A 19,854-nucleotide genomic window follows, 5' to 3' on the forward strand; every position below is an offset into this window, starting at 1 on the left:
TGATTCAGGCAACTGACTTCAGAATTGATTCGCCACTCAAGGCTATGAAAGCATTTGAAAGCCCTGAACATGTTCCCAGAAGTTGTGTTGTCCCAGCACCATCTTCTAAATACTGTTTATAGTATAATTCCTAATACCAATCAATAGGAGAATTTTTTTTAAAAAAAATTTTGTATTTACCGGTAGTGTTTGTCTTTTCCTTACTTTTTTTCCCCCCCGGTTTCTAGTATTTGTTTTTCCACTTTCAATGTGAGAGGGGTCTTTTAGAAGGTTCTAATTCTCAGTTTCAAGGCCGGTTTTGACCCTAGGTGAAACCGAGATTTCCCAGGTTTCGACCGAAACCTGGTATTTTCTGGTTAGCACGCACAGTAGTTTGATTGCTGTTAGCGCGAAAGCTGTTGTGCGGGAGCATGGTCCGGCTTTCTTCGCATGCTTGAGCGCGACGCACGAAAGCCGTTGCGTGTTAGCGCATCCATTTTCTTTGCTGCGCCATTAGTCTACAAGCCTTTCTCATTTCAGTGCTTGCCTTTTGAATCTTCAGTAGGGGCCTTTAGTATTTTGATTAGAGTAGGGGTCGAGAGAGCAGAGAGGCCAGGAATTCTTGATCGATCAGATAAGGGAGAAGTAAAATGGCAAATGCTTCGGTTAATCGGATAGTAGGTTCATTGCCAGCCCAAGAAGCAGATAATAGAAGAGGGGCACCGTAGGCACTTTGACGGCAAAAGAGGCGAAAGAAGCAATCCATAGAAAGATTTGGCGCCGCTCACTAAATTCTGTGGTTAATGAGATTTGTAAATCTGTGGTTCCTGTTTGCCGACATGTCATGGGCTGATTGAAACTGGTTGAAACTACCGAAATGTATGAAATATGGTCGAAATTTGGTACGAACTAGTTTCAACTCAAGGTTTCGGTTTCGACCTAGATTAAGAACTATGCTTTTAGAACCTGTAGTGTTCTGTATTTAATTTCGTTTTTGGGGGACAAGTATGCTGAACGACATTTAAATTGTGCAACAGTGAATGTTAATATTTTTTCTTAAATGATGTTCCAGTTAAGGGTTCTGATGACTGGAAAAATTTTCTATATGTTAAGTCTTGGTATATGACTTATGAAGAGTTTTGAATCTGGGATTAAGTTTTAATTGGCTTTCCTTTGTCAATTTCTCATCTTTTATCAGGCTGCTGAGGGTTTTTGTCGACGATACAGTGTACCTTTACAATCTTTGTATAATAAAGCGGATGGTAAGTTAGTGTAGATGCACTTGTATCTAGGACTTTTCTATTTTTATTTAATCATTTGTTTTGGCGAGGATTGCTTCATTACTATGGCAGTTTCTGTATCTATTGGTATGCTTATCCTGTATTCTGATGTGCAAATGCTAAAAGCCATAATGCCTGTGCCCGTTATAATATCTTGTTATATAGTTCATCTGAAACTAGTTTCTACGTGCCTCTTAACCTTGTAAATGGGTCTTTTTTCTGGTGTTGGAATATAATGAGATGTGACTAGTGAGCTGAAAATTATTTCAAATAATAGTGTCTCTCTCTCTCTTGGGACCAAATCTTTTTTTTTGTTGTTATGCATTAGTAGATTAGGTTAAAACAACTCAAATCCTTGCATCAAACTAATATATACATAGCATAATAAGATGTTTTATGCTTCAAAACTGTATTTTATATGTATCCTATGCACATTCATTTGTTTCTTGACAATTTGCATACGTTTCTTTAGCGTATGTTGTTCCTCTTCGATATGATATGATACAATACATCTCTTAAAATCACTGATGGTTAATGGAATAGTTGGCTTGTCATATTGAACAGTAGCCAGTCTTTATTCATAATGAATGAGAATGAGTACAAGTACAAGAATGCCTTCATAGGACAGAATTACCCTTATACCCATATTACAACACTCCCCCTCAAGTTGGTGCATGGATGTCACACATGCCCAACTTGCACACAATTGGATGAAAAACCTTACTACTTAGACCCTTAGTAAAGACATCAGCTAATTGATCTCTAGACTTAACAAAAGGAACACAAATAAGGCCTTGATCCAATTTCTCCTTAATGAAGTGACGATCAATCTCCACATACTTCGTCTGATCATGTTGAACTATGCTATGCACAATGCTAATGGCAGATTTACTATCACAATAGAGCATCATTGGAAGAGTCACAAGTACACCCAAGCCATTCAGAAGACTGTGGAGCCACACTAACTCGCAAATACCATGGGCCATAGCTCGGAACTCCCTTCAGCACTAAACCTGGCAACCACAACTTGTTTCTTGCTTCTCCAAGTAACTAACTCGCAAATACCATGGGCCATAGCTCGGAACTCCCTTCAACACTAGACCTGGCAACCACAACTTGTTTCTTGCTTCCCCAAGTAAATCAATTCCCCCCACAAATGTACCATATCTAGTCATAGACCGCTTGTCATCAGGGCAACCAGCACAATCCGCATTTGTAAAGGCCTTAACTCGCAACTGATCTTGAGGTGCAAAGAGAACTCCTTTTTCTAGGAGCGGACTTTAAATAACGCAGGATACAGAAAACAGCTTCCAAGTGTGCAGGCTAAGGATCATGCATATATTGACTAACCGGACTTACTGCATCGGCAATGTCTGGCCGGTTATGGGACAAATAAATTGAACTCCAAGCCAGCCGCTGATATCATCCTCTTATCAACCGGTTCACCATCCTTGCTGGAGAGATGAGTATTAGCTTCGATAGGAGTATCTGAAGGTCGATAACCTAGCATCCCTATCTCGGATAGGAGGTCAAGTGTATACTTCCGTTGAGAGAGAAAAATGGCTCTGGTGGAGCAAGCAACTTCAATACCAAGAAAGTAGCGTAGTTTGCCCAAATCTTTAATCTCAAATCTCTTTCCAAGTAGGCCTTTAGACGAGATATTTCCTCCGTATCATTCCTAGAAACTACAGTGTTGGCAACATATATAATGAGAAGAGCAATCTTATTACCGGATTGCTTGATAAATAACGTATGATCCGCATTGCTTTGAGTATAGCTGCCAAACACCATAGCTTTATGGTATCTGCCAAACCAAGCACGAGGGGACTGTTTCATCCCATTTATAGTGCATTTAAATTTGCAAACTTTCCCGGAGTTTTCTGACATGAAAAACTAGGACGAATCTCCATATATACCTCCTCCTCGAGCTCTCCATTAACAAATGTGTCCGTAACATTGAGTTGTTGCAATTCCCAGCCCAGGTTGATCGCACATGAAAGGATTACTCGAATAGTGTTCATCTTGGCGATTGGAGCAAACGTCTCTTGATAATCAATCCTATAGGTTTGGGTAAAGCCTTTGGCAACGAGCCTGGTTTTGTATCTATCCACTATGCCATCCGTTTTTTGCTTCATTGTGAAAACCCACTTGCAACTCACAGTTTTCTTATTTGGAGGAAGACACCATATCCCATGTGTCATTTTTCCCAAGTGTTTGCATCTCCTCAACTATAAGTGCTTTCCACCGTGGATCTGCAAGTGTCTCCTGCCAATTTTGAGGAATAGAAATAGAGGACAAGGAAGACACAAAAGCACGATAGGAAGGAGAGAGGGACTTATAAGAAAGAACCTGACAATAGGGTGTTGTGTACTGGTCCGTTTTTCTTTCCGGACAGCAATACTAGGAAGGAGAAAGTTACCAGACGGAGTAGGTCCTGGATCAGAGGATGGCGATTGGCTAGGTAGAGTAGGCGCATTGGTGGTGGTATCTATTTGCTGATCATGAGGTCCCTAAACATAAACCTGCAGATTTGGGTTCCCAGTATCCTGTGTCTCCCCCTGGACAGAAGGTAGCTGCTCAGTAGGTGAATTCGTCAGAGGCAGAGATGGGGAACTGTCAAGAGGGAAAACAAGAGGCACTTCTTCCCCAAGCGTAGAATTCTCCCTCTGAAGAGGTGCCGAAGAGTATTATGCAGCTGTCTCATGGAAAATCACATCCATGGTAACAACGACATGACTTTGATACCACGTGTCATGATCTGATTCAACCACCCCAAAAGATGCATCTCAAACGTGAGAGAGTGAGCGACCTCCAAGAGATGACAATTCTTGCGTTCAACCACACCATTTTAAGCAAGAGTGTCAACACAACTTGTTTGATGGATAATCCCATGGGTGGCAAGATAGGATTGAAATGGGCCCTCCGTATATTCCTTACCATTGTCACTATGAAGGATCTGATTAGTGGCATGAAATTGAGTCCAAACCATGCTATGGAACAATTGAAAGAAGTGAAAAACTTCAAGTAAGCATTTTTTGTCCCTCTAGAGATTCCTATACAAGCCGTACACAGTCACATCAGCAATATAACTAAAAAAACCACAAAACGGTTACATAAATAATGCCTTTTTCTACATAAGGTAGAACATTTACGAAAAAACAGCAACTAAAATAAGCAAATGGAGCAGCAGGATTAGTATGAGTTCTACTAATCCTCCGACCACCTCCCTCCCCTCCATATCCTCTGCCTTTCCCACCATCTCAGCCACCACCATCACTACTGCCACCACCAGCCCCTACTCCACCACCACCATTCCTGACTCCACCATCGCCTGCACCAGCTTCACCACCAACCACGACTCCATCACCGCCTCCATCTTCACTCCCTCTGCTGCTCCCGCTGATCCAAAGTCTCTGTCCTCCCTCTTCTCTCGTCAACCTATTTCCTCTGATACTTCCCTCCATTATGTTAAGCTCTCCTCTAATAATGGCTCTCTCTTCGCCCAATGCCCCAATAACCTATTATCTCCAGAAATCACCAAATGGCAAGCCTGCCTCGTCAGCCACTTCCTTGGCTCCAGACTTGCTTTCAACGTTGTCAAAGCTTCCCTCACCAAGCAATGCAAAGCTCTTGGGGCTTTGGACTTATTCCTCCTTGATAATGAAGTTTTTATCTTCAAGTTCTTCTCCGAAGAAGTTAAAGCTTGTGCCCTTGCTGGAGCCCCTTGGATGGTTGGTTCAAAATCGATCTTCCTCCGCCAATGGACTCCCTTTATTCAGCTCCACAAGGTCGACCTCAATACTATTCCCTTATGTATCACCCTCTCCGGTCTCACCTTGCACTACTGGAGCCAAGAGTGCCACAACCGTATAGGCTCGGTCGTTGGCTTCCTGCTATATTTTGACGCTCGCACCTTAAAGAGGGACAGGCTCTCGTATGCTCGTATTTGTATAGATATTTCTGCTGATTTCCCTCCTCCCTCATCCATTTCCATTGTTGAAGGCGACGGATTCAGCTTTGAGCAGCCGGTGAACTATGACTGGATGCCTCCTCATTGTATTCATTGTAAAGTCTTTGAACATCATTCGAAGGTTTGTTTTGGCAAAGCCCCTCGCCCCTCCGTTGAACCACGTTGGGCCTAGTGTCGACTCTAGTGCATCAGACCATCAACCTAGGTCCTCTGCCTCAGTTACACTTTTCCTGGTACTTCTCGACAGGGACGATCATCTTCTCGCCGCAGCCAAAGCTCCCGCAGCCAAAGTCATCACCTCCTCGATCATCCCGCCTCTTGTTCTCGCCTTAGTAGGGAGGCATTGCTGCCTACTGGTCCTGAGGCCCTTCTGACCTCCGCCGAGCCTGACGTTACGACTCTGCCAAAGCCTGCTTCTCTGGCTCCACAGAAGACTTGCAATCCCCTTGGTCTGGATGAGGTCCTCTCTTCGACCAACGATACCACCCCTAGAGATGAGATTTCCCTTTCGATGACTCAATCGTCTACTGGAAAGTCACTTTTTCTAAAAAGCCTGACCCGAGAGGATCCCAAAGCCGAGTGTTGAAGATCTCCAAAATCTGCCGCCTCCATCGAAGTCTCGAAGAACCATGCCTTCCCTCTTCAAGCTTCCTCTGTCACTGATGTTGCTGATGCTGCTGAAGCTTTGGTCTGCGCTACCTCCTATGGCGATTTTCTTGATAGGCGAACATCTCTTGCGCGACGGTCTGGTAACTTCTCCCCCTCTCCCCAACCCTTTTCCCCCTTTAGTAGTCGTCCACCTTTTCTTTCTTCTCCCTATTCCCAATTACCCCCCCTTTTACCAGACCCATCTCCCTCCATCTTACCTGAACCCACTCCTTTATCACTGTCCAAGTGTCCTCTTAATTTTTTAAACCATCCTCCAGAACTTCCCTGTACCCTCCTTTTAAACCCACCTCCCCTTTTGTCTCCAACAAGCTCACCTCCTCTCCAGCCCACAAACCTTCATCCAACTCCCTCTCCCTTAAGCCCACCCACTCCAACCTTCAAGCCCATATCTCTTCTGACCCGACCCAACTTCCCATCCTCAACAAATCCTTTTTCTCTTATAATCTCCCCATCTTTACCCCCTAGCCCATCTTTACCAGGCCCATCTTTACCAACCCCATCTCCCCAACCTCGCCTCCTGGCCTCCCCTAACTCGCTCCATCTCGGACTCCCTCATCCTCTCCCCTCTTGTGGACCTCCCCCCTGCTCCCTCCAGTCAACCCGAGCCTACATCCTTATCCGCTAAGCTGGCTCCCCTTCCCCCCCTTGGCGACCCTTTGTTCGAAACCTGACTATTGCCTACTCCCGCCGGAGATACAGAAGTGTCCCCCAAAGGACATCGTTGCCCAAATCCCTTTAGCTCCTCATGTTCGCCGGATTCATTTGGAATGTTAAGGGTCTCAACTCTCTAGCAAAGCACCAGGACATTAGAACTCTTATCAAGTCCACGTATTCCATCTTCCATTGCTCCTTTCTTTCCAACTACAACCATTCTCCTAATGGCCGTATTTGGATCCTTTGAGACCCCTCTAAAATGCACATTTCCATTTCCCATTCCTCATCCCAGCTCCTTCATCTTCACCTATCCTTCCCCAACTCTTCCCTCTTCCTCTCATAGTTCGAGAACTCACGAGATCTTGGCGAGTTTCTCTGGTTTTTGAGAAACCAAGACGAGATGGGATATGATACAAAATAATACAAGATCTCGGCGAGATCTCGGATCTCGGGTTGAGATCTCTTGTTGACCCATGGAAATGACCCATCTACTATGTATTTACTTACCTAACTCGACAGAACTCTTATATGCTTGCTGTGGAGCACTATATTCAGCATTATAGCAACACTATGTCATGGGAAGACTATGTGACACTAGAGGGGACTGAAACTTGATTCAAAGTGATTTTATGTGATGATAGTTGTAACACTGTTAAACAGTTTGATGTATCACTTTAACATTTCTAATTCTTATTTAAGCTGTTTAGCTATTAATTGAATGTTTTGCTTGCTTTCTATTACTAAATTATGTGTAGAGTAGGGTATTTTAGTACGTCATCTCCTACCAACCTATGGTCCGAATTGAAACTCATATTTGGACTTTGTTTTTACAAAATCTGATAGTGCCATTGTGTTTAAATGGCCTAAAATAGGCTGAATACCAAGTTTCAGACCCAAACTAGGTCTAAAACCCACCGATTTGAGGCTTCGAGTCGAAAAAAAATGCACCAACTCGGCGAGATCTCGACTCGAATCGGTTTTTCCAAGGATTGAGTTGGTACCGAGACCCGAGTTTTAGTACCTTGCTTCCTCTCCGTGGTTTATGCCCACAATTTGGCTACCGACCGCATGACCCCTTGGAATGACCTCTCTCTCCTTAAATCTAGGATGAATTCCCTCCCATGGGGAGTGGGTGGCGACTTCAATGTTGTCAGATTCCAATCCGAAAAAATTGGAGGGTGCCCCTTCGATCTCCCTTCTGTCAATGCCTTTAATGATTGTATCGAGGGCCTTGGCCTCGATGACCTTAGATGGTCGGGCTCTCCTCTCACTTGGCATAACCGGAGAGTGGGTCCTGACCGGATAGCTTGTAAGCTCGGCCGTCTCCTTATCAATAAATCCTGGCTTTCCACTTTTCCTCACTCTCATGCCAAGTTCCTTTTCCAGGGCTTATCTGATCACTGTCCTTGCCACCTCCTTATTCAGACCTACACCTCTTTCAATCCCAAGCCTTTCAAAAATTTCGATATGTGGATCTCCCATAACCTACCATCCTCCAAGCGTGGTGCCCACCAGTCTTTTCCCCTCCCTTCCCCTTATTGCCTTAGCTAGAAAGCTCCGTCGCACCAAATCTGCTCTCAAGTGGTGGAACCTTTCCACCTTTGGCAATATTCCTTCTTGTGTTTCCTCTTGCCGGTTTGACCTTGCCCGAGTTCAATCCCGGCTCCAATTAGACCCGCTCTTCCTAGAGCTTGCTTTGGAAAAAAAAAGATCTCTGAGGAACTCTTCTCCCTCTCTCTCCAAGAAGAAAGTTTCCTGGCCAAAAATCCAGGATCAAGTGGCTGGAGCTGGGAGACTCTAACAAGGCTTACTTCCATCGATCCTTGCGAGCTAGGTTGAATTCTAACTCCATCACCCAGCTTCTCGTGCAGGATGGGACCCTTATCTCCTCCGTTTTTTATATCAAAGTCGAAGCAATCTCTTTCTTCTCTTCTCTCTTCAATCCCCCCAACTCCCCTTCCCCTTGGACCCCATCAATAAGTTTGTTCCCCCCCCCCCCCTTTGACAGACTTCCTTCTGTCTATCCCCTCTGATGATGAGATTTCTAAAGCTATCCTGTCCCATAAATCCAACAAAACTCTTGGCCTTGATGGTTTCAATATGGGCTTTTTCCTCAGTTGCTGGGACTCTATCAAAGGAGAACTCTTAAAAGCTATCAGTAGCTTCTTCTTTAAACCCTCCCAGCTTGCCCAGATCAACCGAACCTTCCTCTGTCTCATCCCTAAAAAGGATGGAGCCTCCTCCCTGTCTAACTTTAGACATATCTCCCTTTGCAATCTTCTCTACAATTTCATTGCAAAGATTCTTGCCAGTAGGATTCAGCTTGTCATCCCCTCCCTGGTCAGTCCCAATCAATCTGCCTTCATATTTGGTAGAAGCATTGCGGACAATATTATTCTCTGCTCACCCAAATGGGGTTTCCCCCTACTTTCGTCCATTGGATTTTTGCTTGCATTTACTCCCCTTCCTACTCTGTTCTGGTTAATAGCTCGCCTGCCAGGTTCTTCCATTCCAAATTTGGTATCCGCCAAGGTTGCCCTCTCTCCCCCTTTCTCTTCTCCCTAGCATTGGAAGTCCTTTCTAGGAGTCTCCAATCCAAAACGGATCTCCACCTTATTTCCCCTATCCCCAAATGCGAGCACCTCAACCTTACCCACTTGGCCTTTGCTGATGATCTGATGATTTTCTCAAAGGCTTCCCCCTCCTCTATCTCAGTCATCATGTCTTCCCTCCGCCTCTTTGAGGACCTCTCCAACCTCCGTATCAACCTCCTCAAATCCAAAAATTTCCTTGCCGGTGTCCCTGACTCTGACAAAGACACTCTCCTGCATCTTACTGGTTTCGTTATAGGAACCCTACCTGTCAAGTACTTGGGCCTCCCACTCATCCCTACTAGGCTTTCCAACCACCATTACACTCCGATGCTTGACAATATCCGTAAGCGTCTCCAGCTTTGGTAGGGCAAACTCCTCTCCTATGCAGGTTTACTTGAATGCATCAGATCGGTTCTCCAATCATCTTACACTTACTGGTGTGGCATTTTGGTATCCCCAAAGCCACTATTAAAGCCATGGACAACCTCTTCTGTGCGTTCCTCTGGAAAGGGAAAGAAGCCTCCAAATTCCTGCCTCTAATCAGTTGGAAATCCATCTACCTCCCAAAGGTTGAAGGGGGTCTGGCATTCGCTGCATTTGGGATTCAAATACCGCGGGAATCCTCAAGCTTATCTGGAAAATCTCCTCCAAGCATGACTCCATCTGGGTCAACTGGGTCTAGTCCCATCTCCTAAAAAATGATTCCATCTGGATTGTTCCCATCCGCTCTGATTCCTCTTGGGTCTGGTGAAAGATTCTCCGCCTTCACCCTCTAGCCCTTAGAGCCACCTCCACGGCTATTGTTTTGCACGTCAACCTCTCTTTGGCTCGACCCTTGGCACCCCTTTGAAATTCTTTACAATGTCTTTGGAGCTAGAGCGGTCTATTCCTCTGGCATCCCCAAATCTTCCCCCCTCTCCTCCATCATCTCTCTTGGGTCCTGGTCTCCCCCTCCCCCCTTCAGTAACATCCTCTCTCAGATCTGGTCCACCATCCCCCCCAGCTCTTGCGGATAAGGTTATTTGGCTCCCCTCCCCCACTGGTCGTTTTAGCTTTAGTTCGGCTTGAAATTTTGTGCGTAACTCTAGCCCCCCTGTCCCTTGGCACAACCTAGGCTGGTTCAAAGGCCTCATCCCTTGTCATAGCCTTACGACCTGGAGATCGCTTAACTTATGCCTCCCAACTCAATCCTTCCTCCTCCATCGTAACATCCTTATTCCCTACTTTTGCATCTTCTGTTGGAATGGTTTTGAGGACACTGCCCACCTTTTCTTTGCTTGCCCCTTTACATCTACCATCTGGAAAAAAGCCCTTTTGTCCATTTGGCCCCGCAACAAGAGACATTTACCCTTTGATAGAGAATGCCTCTGGATGATCAAGATCTTCGAAGGCAGCACTCTCGGTGACATTGTTGGAAAGCTTGTTTTTGGTTCCGCCGTTCATCAGATTTGGATGGAGAGGAATCTTAGGAGATGGACTTCCAAATCTAAATCCTTAGATTTGATTTGGAAAGACATCTCTTTCGATGTCTCCTCAAAGCTCATCACTATCCCCCATAGATCCTTTATTGACACCCCAAGGAACAGGCACATTGTTGTTACCTGGGGTTTGGATAGCTCTCTTTTACAGCCTCCTTCCCTTTCTAGGATGGCTTGATTTTGTACCTTTTGTCCCCCCATCTCTTCTCTTTCCTCTGCCCTTCTCCTTGTATATTCCCCCCTTTTTTCCCCCCTTGCCCCCTCCTGGGGTTTGGTAATATATTTATTCACCAAAAAAAAAAAAAAAACCCACGTAGTCCTCGTATGATAAAAGCGACAAACTAACGGTAACCAGAAATCTAAACACAACGGGCAAGGCCCACACATCAGAATGGATCAAAGTAAATGTTAATGGCTATCTAGGTTCAATATATTGTCTAGGTTCGATGTATCTTGTGTGTGCTAAGGTGGAGCTGAGTCATCTCCACGTAGTATACCTTATCTATGTTCTGATTTCAATCTATAAATAAAGTGGCCCTTTGTCCTCTAGTGACAAGATGAATATTTTGATATTCAACTTCGTATCAGAGCTCCAAAACCCTAAAAAAATTCTTGGTTTTTTCTACTGCTGTTACCAATAAGGTTCCACCGTCGGTATTCGAGGCTCCAGCTTCTCTGGGTTAAACATGGTTGACCGAACATGTGCCAACCCATGTCGTACCACGTCTGACCATCGCTTACCAAGCTGTCAGGTGCCTTTAGACCACTACCATCACTGCCTACCACCACTAGGTCAAACTGATCGCCGCCAGCCCTTCTGGATGGGTTTGCTAGCAGATCCAAGCCTTTCTGCTTCCTGTCTCAAGCACTAGGGGCTTCCACCCCCCTTGTCGCGATCTCCAAGGGCCTTCGACCTCCTTCCGCCGCAAGCCCAAGGGCTCCTGCCCCCCATCACGATCTCCAGGGGCCCTCACCCTCATTCTGCAACAACATAGGGGCTTTTGCCACTTGTCGCGACCTCCAGGGCCCTCGCCCTCTCTCGCCACAAGCACAGGGGCCTCCACCCCCTGCCACGATCTGTTAGGTTTTAGAATGGAAGGTGAAGAAGAGAGAAGAGAGAAGAAGCTCTAGGAGAGCAAACACGATGTTGGGGATTATGTGTTATGTCTCAAACTAGAGACTAACAGGTTTATATTCAAAAGAATGAATAATTACAGAGAGGCCCTTGGCTTTATACAAATAATATAAAAAACATGAAAACATGTGGATATGTACAAATATACCCCTGAAACTACTATTCTTAACACCCCCCCTCAAGCTGGGTGGTATATGTCATACATGCCCAGCTTGTTCAACAAACAATCAAAATGATGAGAGCTAAGGCCTTTGGGGAAGATGTCGGCCACTTGTTCATTTGTCTTCACAAAAGGAGTGCAGATTGTCTTTGATTCAATCTTTTCCTTGATAAAATGTCTATCAACCTCAACATGCTTTGTCCTGTCATGTTGTACTGGGTTGTGGGCAACATGGTACTAAATCTCGTTTCGTTTCGGTCTGACCGAAATTTCCGAGATACCGAAATTTCGACGAAATTTCGTCGAAATATGGTATTTTTCTGTGGGTGTAAAATGCCAAAATGACCGAGATTTCCGAAATTTTCGAAACGAGATTATCGAAATTACCGAGATTTCCGAAACAAGACGACCGAAATTTCCGAAATATTCGAAATATTGCACATGACTTTTTCAATATCTCGCGATATATCATGAGTCCACGATATTTCGTCGATATCTCACGAGATATCGTCGAAATATGGTATTTTTTCATTTCGGATTGGTATCGTATCTCGGATAGCTCGAGATATACGAAATTTGGAGAAATATCGCCGAAATTTTGCGAGATTTTGAGCTATGGTGGGCAATACTTATGGCTGCCTTGTTATCACAATATAAACTTATAGGTTTAACAGTCTCAAATCCCAACTCTTGAACAAGTTTCTTCAACCACAAGATTTCACACACTCCATGAGCCATGGCTCTAAATTCTGCTTCAGCACTCGATCTAGCCACCACAGGTTGCTTCTTACTTTTCCAAGTAACCAAATTTCCACCAACAAACGTACAATAGCCTATAGTAGATCTTCGATCAGAAATAGATCCAGCCTAGTCAGCATCAGTGTATGCTTCTATCCTCAAGTGACCATTCCTAGAGAAGAGAAGGCCTTTTCCAGGGCATGACTTTAAATATCTGAGAATTCTGTAAACTGCATCAAGATGTCCCATTTTGGGTGCATGCATAAACTGACTTACCACTTCAACAACATAGGCTATGTCAGGTCGGGTAAGGGAAAGATAGATCAGATTGCCTACTAATCTCTGATATTTCTCAGCATCTACAAGAGGTTCACCACAATCTTCCCCTAGTTTGTGATTTTGTTCAATAGGGGAGGAGACTGGTTTACATCCTAAGTATCCTGTCTCTGTAAGTAGATCAAGGACAAACTTCCTTTGACAAGCATTGATCACTTGCTTGGATCTTGAAACTTTAATCCCCAGGAAATACTTCAAAGGACCAAGATCTTTGATCTCAAACTGCCGAGCCAAGTAAAGTTTAAGCTTTGAGATTTCAGCCTCACTGTTTCCTGTGACCACAATGTCATCAACATATACAATGAGAGCTGTAATAGTGCTGCCCTTCCTTTGTATAAACAAAGTGTGATCGGCTTGACTTTGGGTGTATCCATTCTGTAGGATAGCTTGTCTAAGCCTCTCAAACCAAGCCTTAGGAGATTGTTTAAGGCCATAAAGAGCCTTCCTAAGACGACACACCTTTCCATTGCCACTAGGATGCTTGAACCCAGGAGGAGAGTGCATGTAGACCTCTTCTTCTAAGTCACCATGTAAGAATGCATTCTTTACATCAAGCTGGTACTATGGCCAATCAAGATTTGCAGCCATTGAGAGAAGTACCCGAATGGAGTTACGGTTGGCCACTGGAGCAAAGGTTTCCGGATAATCAATTCCATACACCTGTGTATACCCCTTGGCAACCAGTCTTGCCTTATACCTCTCTAGAATACCATCAGACTTGAACTTGACTGTGAATACCCATCTGCAACCAACAAGAATTCTCCCTTGTGGGAGTTCAACAAGATCCCAAGTGTGATTCTTCTCAAGAGCCACCATCTCTATATTCATTGCTTCTCTCCATTTTGGATCAGCCATGGCCTCTGCTACATTCTTAGGAATTGGTATGGAGGAGATGGCCACAGTGAAGGCAACACCTGTAGGGGAGATAGAATCATAGGAGACAGACTTGGCAATGGGATTAGTACATGCCCGTGTTCCCTTGCGATATGCAATGGGGAGATCTAAGTCTGAGGATATGGAAGTAGAGGAAGGTATACCTGTCTCAATGGATGTAGATCCAGGATGAGGGGACGAAAGAGGGTTTTGGCAGGTCTTCTTTATGGGAAGCCATGAGGAAGGATTTTGGCTGCCATCCTTCTTTGTATACACCAGTTGCTCCCCCTGTTCTCTGTTCACCTGTGGTGCACAAGGCGGCTCCTCCTCAACAATAACATCTATAGAACTCTCCCCCTCAACAAGAGTATCCATTGAACTTTTTTTTCCTTTGTCAATCTGAATAGGGGGAATAGGAACAAGAGAGGAGAAGGGAAAGGAAACAAACTCAGGAACCTCTTCAACCGCACCACCAAGGGATGAACTCTCCCCCTGAAGAGGTGACTGAAAATACGGAATGGTTTCAAAAAAATGGACATCTTTGGAGAGAAGCCACCGACGGGTAGGAGGATGATAACATTTGTATCCTTTGGAGGTAGAGGAATACCCAAGAAAGAGGCACTTCAAGGCCTTAGGGTCCAATGTAGTGCGGGCAGATTTGCTAATATGGACATAGCAAATACAACCAAACACTTTTGGAGGAAGAGAAAAACAAGAAGAAAGTGAGGGTAAGACATCAAGAGGGACTCTGAAGTTCAAGACACTAGAGGGCATATGATTAATAAGAAAGACAGCAGTGAGTAAGGCATTGGACCAAAAGGTTTTTGGAACATGCATTGTAAACCAAAGAGACCGAGCCACTTCCAACAGGTGGCGATTTTTTCGCTCAGCAACCCCATTTTGTTGGGGGGGTATCAACACAAGCCACCTGATGGACAATGCCATGGTCAGAAAAAAAGGTTTCCAAACCACCATACATATACTCTCCACCTTTATCGGAACGGACAATCTGAATACGAGTTTGAAACTGAGTAAACACCAACTTATAAAATTTTTTAAACGCGACATAGACATCACTCTTTTGTTTCAAGAGGTAAACCCAAGTAACACGAGAGAAATCATCAATGAAAGAGACAAAGTAGCGGAAGCTACGTAAAGAAGTAACGGGGGAAGGACCCCAAACATCAGTGTGAACAATGTGAAAAGGTAAGTAGATCTATTGCTAGTAGAGGGATAAATTGTCTTACAACTTTTTGCAAAAAGACAAGGTTCACACTAGAAAACATGATTGACAGGAAAAGAGGTAAATAAATGTGGCAACAGTTTCCTCATAACAGAAAAAGAGGGGTGTCCCAAACGACGATGCCAAAGCAAAATATCCTCCTGTGTACGTCCGCCATCTTGCCCACACACGTAAGATTGAGCTTTCGCAACAGGGGAAGCATAAGTGTCCAAAACATATAAGCCATCTGCTTCACGTCCATTGCCAATCACCCTCTTCGTCACCAAATCCTGAAAGAGACAATGGGTAGGAAAGAAAGTGACAAAACAGTTTAAAGATTTAGTCAATTGGCTAACTGAAAGAAGATTAGTAGCAAAGTTGGGAACATGAAAGACAGATTTCAAAGGGATAAGTGGGGTGACTTGGACATCTCCCTTACCCAAAATGGAAGAAAGGGAACCATCAGCAATTTTTACCTTGTCTTTCCCAGAGCAAACAGATGAGGAATTATAAAGTTGAGACCTACCAGTCATATGATTTGTGGCTCCGGAGTCAATGACCCAGGGAGTGGTGCCCGAAGAGGTAGAGACCTGTAGGGCAGTGGAAGTAGTGGTAGCAGTAGAGGAGGAACCATCCAAGTGGGCTACAATCCGGCGAAATGCAGCTATGTCTTCCTTGGAAAGAGAGGATGGATCAGACTCATGAACTCCAACGTGGGCCTTAGGCCCATTCTTCTTCTGTCTTTTCTGTCCCCCTGATGAAGCAGAGGATGGTTTCCCATGAAGATCCCAACAAAACTCCTTATGTCCAGACTTGCCACAATAGTCACAGGAGAATCGACCCCTACCAGACCCCTTGGTGAGGGGAGTACGATCTTGAGGAGTGGAAGAAACAAGGGCAGAGCGCTCAACGGTGAGAATGGTCTCCATAGCACCCCTACGGGTCTTCTCACTCTGTAGATAACCACACACCTCCTCCAGGGAGGGGAGACTTGGTCGGCCAAGGATCTGGACCCGTAAAGGTTCAAATTCAGGGTTAAGACCTCCAAGGAGGAACATGACTCTCTCCTTCTCAAACAGCCGATGCACTTTAAGCTCATCAACAGGGCACAACTGGAGATCTCTATAATGATCATACTCCTCCCACAGTCCTACGACCAGACTATAGTATTCGGAGATACTTTTGTCACCTTGGCGCAGGCTGACAATCTGTTGGAGAAGTTGATAAACCTTGGTAGTCTCCCACTCCATCAAAAATACGAGCAACACTATCCCAAATGTCTTTGGCAGTCTCCTTGCTCATAAACCTTCTTCCAATCTCCGGCTTCATTGAAAAAATAAGCCAAGTCATCACAAGGGAGTTCTCTGTTTCCCATTTGGAGTAACTTGGATCAATGGAGGGAGGAGCCTTAAAGGTCCCAGATATGTATCCCAACTTTCCTCTACTCTGAAGAATGAGCTTCATAGACCGTGACCAATCCAAGTAATTATGATTGTCAAGCTTGACAATGGGGAGCTGAACATTGGAATTCTCATATAAAGGTGAAGGAATTAAAGGCAAGGCTGCTGCAACAGTGGGAAACTCAGATGTCCCAGATATTTCAGATGGAGGTATGACTGTGTCTCCATTTTTTTCACCCATTGTGACTTCAAAGCAAACAGTTGGGAACCAAACAACAGCACCACAAGTAAACACAGTGGGTTCTCAAAAGACAGCGGCAAAAAACATATACAAACCAGGACAGAGATCCTTGAAATAGCTTGTAGGACTTTAAACAATCATTAAACAGCAGTGGAGTAAAGAAGAAGGACCTTCCTTACCAAAAAACGACAGGGTATAGCCCAAAAAACCCCCAAACCAAGCTCTATTGAAGAGCTCTTTCGAATCAGTCCCTCTGGCTGGCGGAAAAAGTTGCAGAAATGGCCTGGCCGAGATGTATTTCTGATCCTTAGGAGCTTCCAAGATGCTTGAGAGGATACAAGGGAAAGAAAGAGCACTTCCAAACGAAACTAGAGCACCTGGTCATTCATCATTCAGGTTGCAAACAAGAGAGAAATCGATCTGAGAAGGAAGGCTAGGTTTTCCTTCAAAGGAACTGTTCTTCACCTTCCAAACAGCCTTCTACCACCTTCATACTCCAGGAGCAAGATGCTTTGATACCATGTTAGGTTTTAGAATGGAAGGAGAAGAAGAGAGAAGAGAGAAGACGCTCTAGGAGAGCAAACACGATGTTGGGGATTATGTGTTATGTCTCAAACTAGAGACTAACAGGTTTGTATTCAAAAGAATGAATAACTGTAGAGAGGCCCTTGGCCTTATACAAATAACATAAAAAACATAAAAACATGTGGATATGTACAAATATACCCCTGAAACTACTATTCTTAGCACGATCTCCCCGGGCTCTTGTCCTCTCTCGCCTTAAGTACTAGGGGCTCTCACCCTCGTGTCGTGATCCACCACGGCCTCGCTTAGTCCCCTGCCACCTCTCTATCATCACTGCCTGGCCATTTTAGGCCCTTCACGCTCCTCTGCCGCTGTGCTTCAGCTGTGTTTATCTTGCTTCCGGTCACATTTGTCTCCATATGACTTTTTGCCTCTCTTACGAATGATACGGTTGCCTCCATATTGCTACTCTTTACTTTATATATTTTTGTTTCAGCAACCTATCAATTTTTTCGTTGAGATTCTGACTCCATGGCAGAGGATAGTGATGTTCATGACTTTGTGGGAGAACTTAGGGGTAGTGAGGTGAGTCTTATTGGGACCAAGGTTCAAGAACTCTGTTTCGACCCTGTTTTCGACCAGCCAGAAACCGAGATATGGTTGAAACTTTGTCGAAACCAGGGATTTTTTCTCAGCCAACTCGATGAAGTGGTTTCGAGGTCCAGAAATGGTTTTCTTGATCTGATTTTTAATATAATCCTATTTGTGACAAACACAATGCATGAACTATTTTCACAAAAAAACACTCAAAATGGTACTTGTGGTTTTGACCTAACTTGGATAGTTTATATTGTTCTTGGACATTTGCTGGAAACCAGGACAGATACTTATTTATGCCAACTATAATTTAAGTAAATGTCATTTACTTGAGATATTATTCATAAATAAGCAAATACGCTCTTATTTGAATCCAATAAAAATAATTAAAAAATAAAATTCAAAAAGGATAAAAAGTCGATCCCCCAGTTCAAGAACAAAACTAGATTTTCGATGGTAGGTGAAATTTTCAACTCTCTATTGTTAGGGGTTTTCTCAAATCTAAAAATTTTATAAATCTTAATGTTGAATAATGTACACCAGAATACTGTGGAGGTATTCTGGTCTTTTCGGAGTTATTTTTTATATTTTGCCACTCTCTTAATAGAGTCGGCTTATGTAAGGGCCATTCTGTCCCTCTTTTGTAATGTTTCTCATTATAAATTAAAGGCTTGCTTGATCATTCAGATCATTCAAGCATTCTCCTATTTTCTATTTTGTTGACATGGCATCAGAGCCAACTTCTTTGATCTAGGTTTTCAAAACCCCATCCCTTCCATTGTTCTTCTCTTCCACCCTCCTCCACTCGATCTTCTCTTTCACTTTTCCTTTTTTTTTTCTTGGTTCTCTTTACTCACTAGGGCAGCTCTAATGAGGTGATCATACGATCTAGATGCTGTACTCAATCCAACCTCTTCAACAGATGGTTTAATCACATATCAAGCTCGATAGCTGCTGCCCTGTATCTTTGTGATTTTTTTTGGAGTTCTCCCCTTCTTGAAGATCAATTTTTCTTTTGCCTTAGAAGCTGTTTGTTCTTATTACGGCCACGTTCAAACTATCCTATTTCTAATAAAAGGTCTTCTTCCTTGATTTATTTGGTTCATACTGATGTGTGGGGTCCTAGTAGAAAAGCTTCAATTTCTGGCCATCGGTGGTATGTCACTTTCATAGACTATTATTCCCGATTCACTTGGGTCTACCTCATGCACACAAAAAATGAAGTTTTTTCATGTTTTCAGCTTTTTCACAAGATGGTTCAGACCCAATTTAATGCCACTCTCAAAGTCTTGAGAAGTGACAATGGGACAGAGTATATGGAAGGTTAGTTCCAAAAATACCTTGCTGCCCATGGGATTTTACATCAGACCAGCTGTGTTGATACTCCAGCCCAGAATGGTGTGGCTGAGAGGAAGAATCGCCATCTCTTGGAGGTGGCAAGAGCACTAATGTTTGTTCGACATGTCCCGTCCTTTTATTGGGGAGATGCTGTCCTCACTCGGTCTATTTAATTAATAGGCTGACTAGTCGGGTTCTTGGTTCCAAGTCCCCTGTCGAGTTTTTACTTGGCTCTTCTTCTTTTGTTGTTACCCATAGGGTGTTTGGCTATGTTTGTTATGTCAGGGATACTAGGTCGCCTGGTAAACTTGACCCCCGTAGTCTCCGCTGCATTTTCTTAGGGTACTCTGCCACCCAAAAGGGGTACAAGTGCTATTATCCTCCTGCCCGACATACTATGGTAAGTGTAGATGTTGTCTTTCATGAGAGTGTCGTATTATTTGTCCCCACCTCTTCAGGGGGAGAGTGTTAGTGAAGATATGTTGACTATAGAACCTCCCCTGCAGTATGTTCACAATGAGCCTGTTCCTGTTCCTCCTATGCAGGGGGAGACCATCATAGACACTGTTGTTGACATTCCTATTCAGGGGGAGAATACTCCAGTCCAGAAACTCCAGTCCAGAAGACCATTAGTGAATTTCGGAGGAGGATTAATGAATCTAATG

General features: G+C 44.1%; 1 protein-coding gene across 1 annotated transcript in view; it reads left to right on the top strand.

The window, feature by feature from the left end:
• LOC122661436 (glycine--tRNA ligase, chloroplastic/mitochondrial 2) overlaps window positions 1-19,854 on the top strand; it is a 190,029-nt gene that overhangs the window by 53,999 nt on the left and 116,176 nt on the right. Inside the window, exon 16 of the mRNA XM_043856817.1 lies at window positions 1,178-1,241. Within this exon, the coding sequence (XP_043712752.1) occupies window positions 1,178-1,241 (64 nt within the window). The remainder of the gene's footprint in view (window positions 1-1,177; window positions 1,242-19,854) is intronic.

Source organism: Telopea speciosissima, chromosome 5 (assembly GCF_018873765.1).
Source record: "Telopea speciosissima isolate NSW1024214 ecotype Mountain lineage chromosome 5, Tspe_v1, whole genome shotgun sequence".
Lineage (NCBI taxonomy): Eukaryota > Viridiplantae > Streptophyta > Magnoliopsida > Proteales > Proteaceae > Telopea > Telopea speciosissima.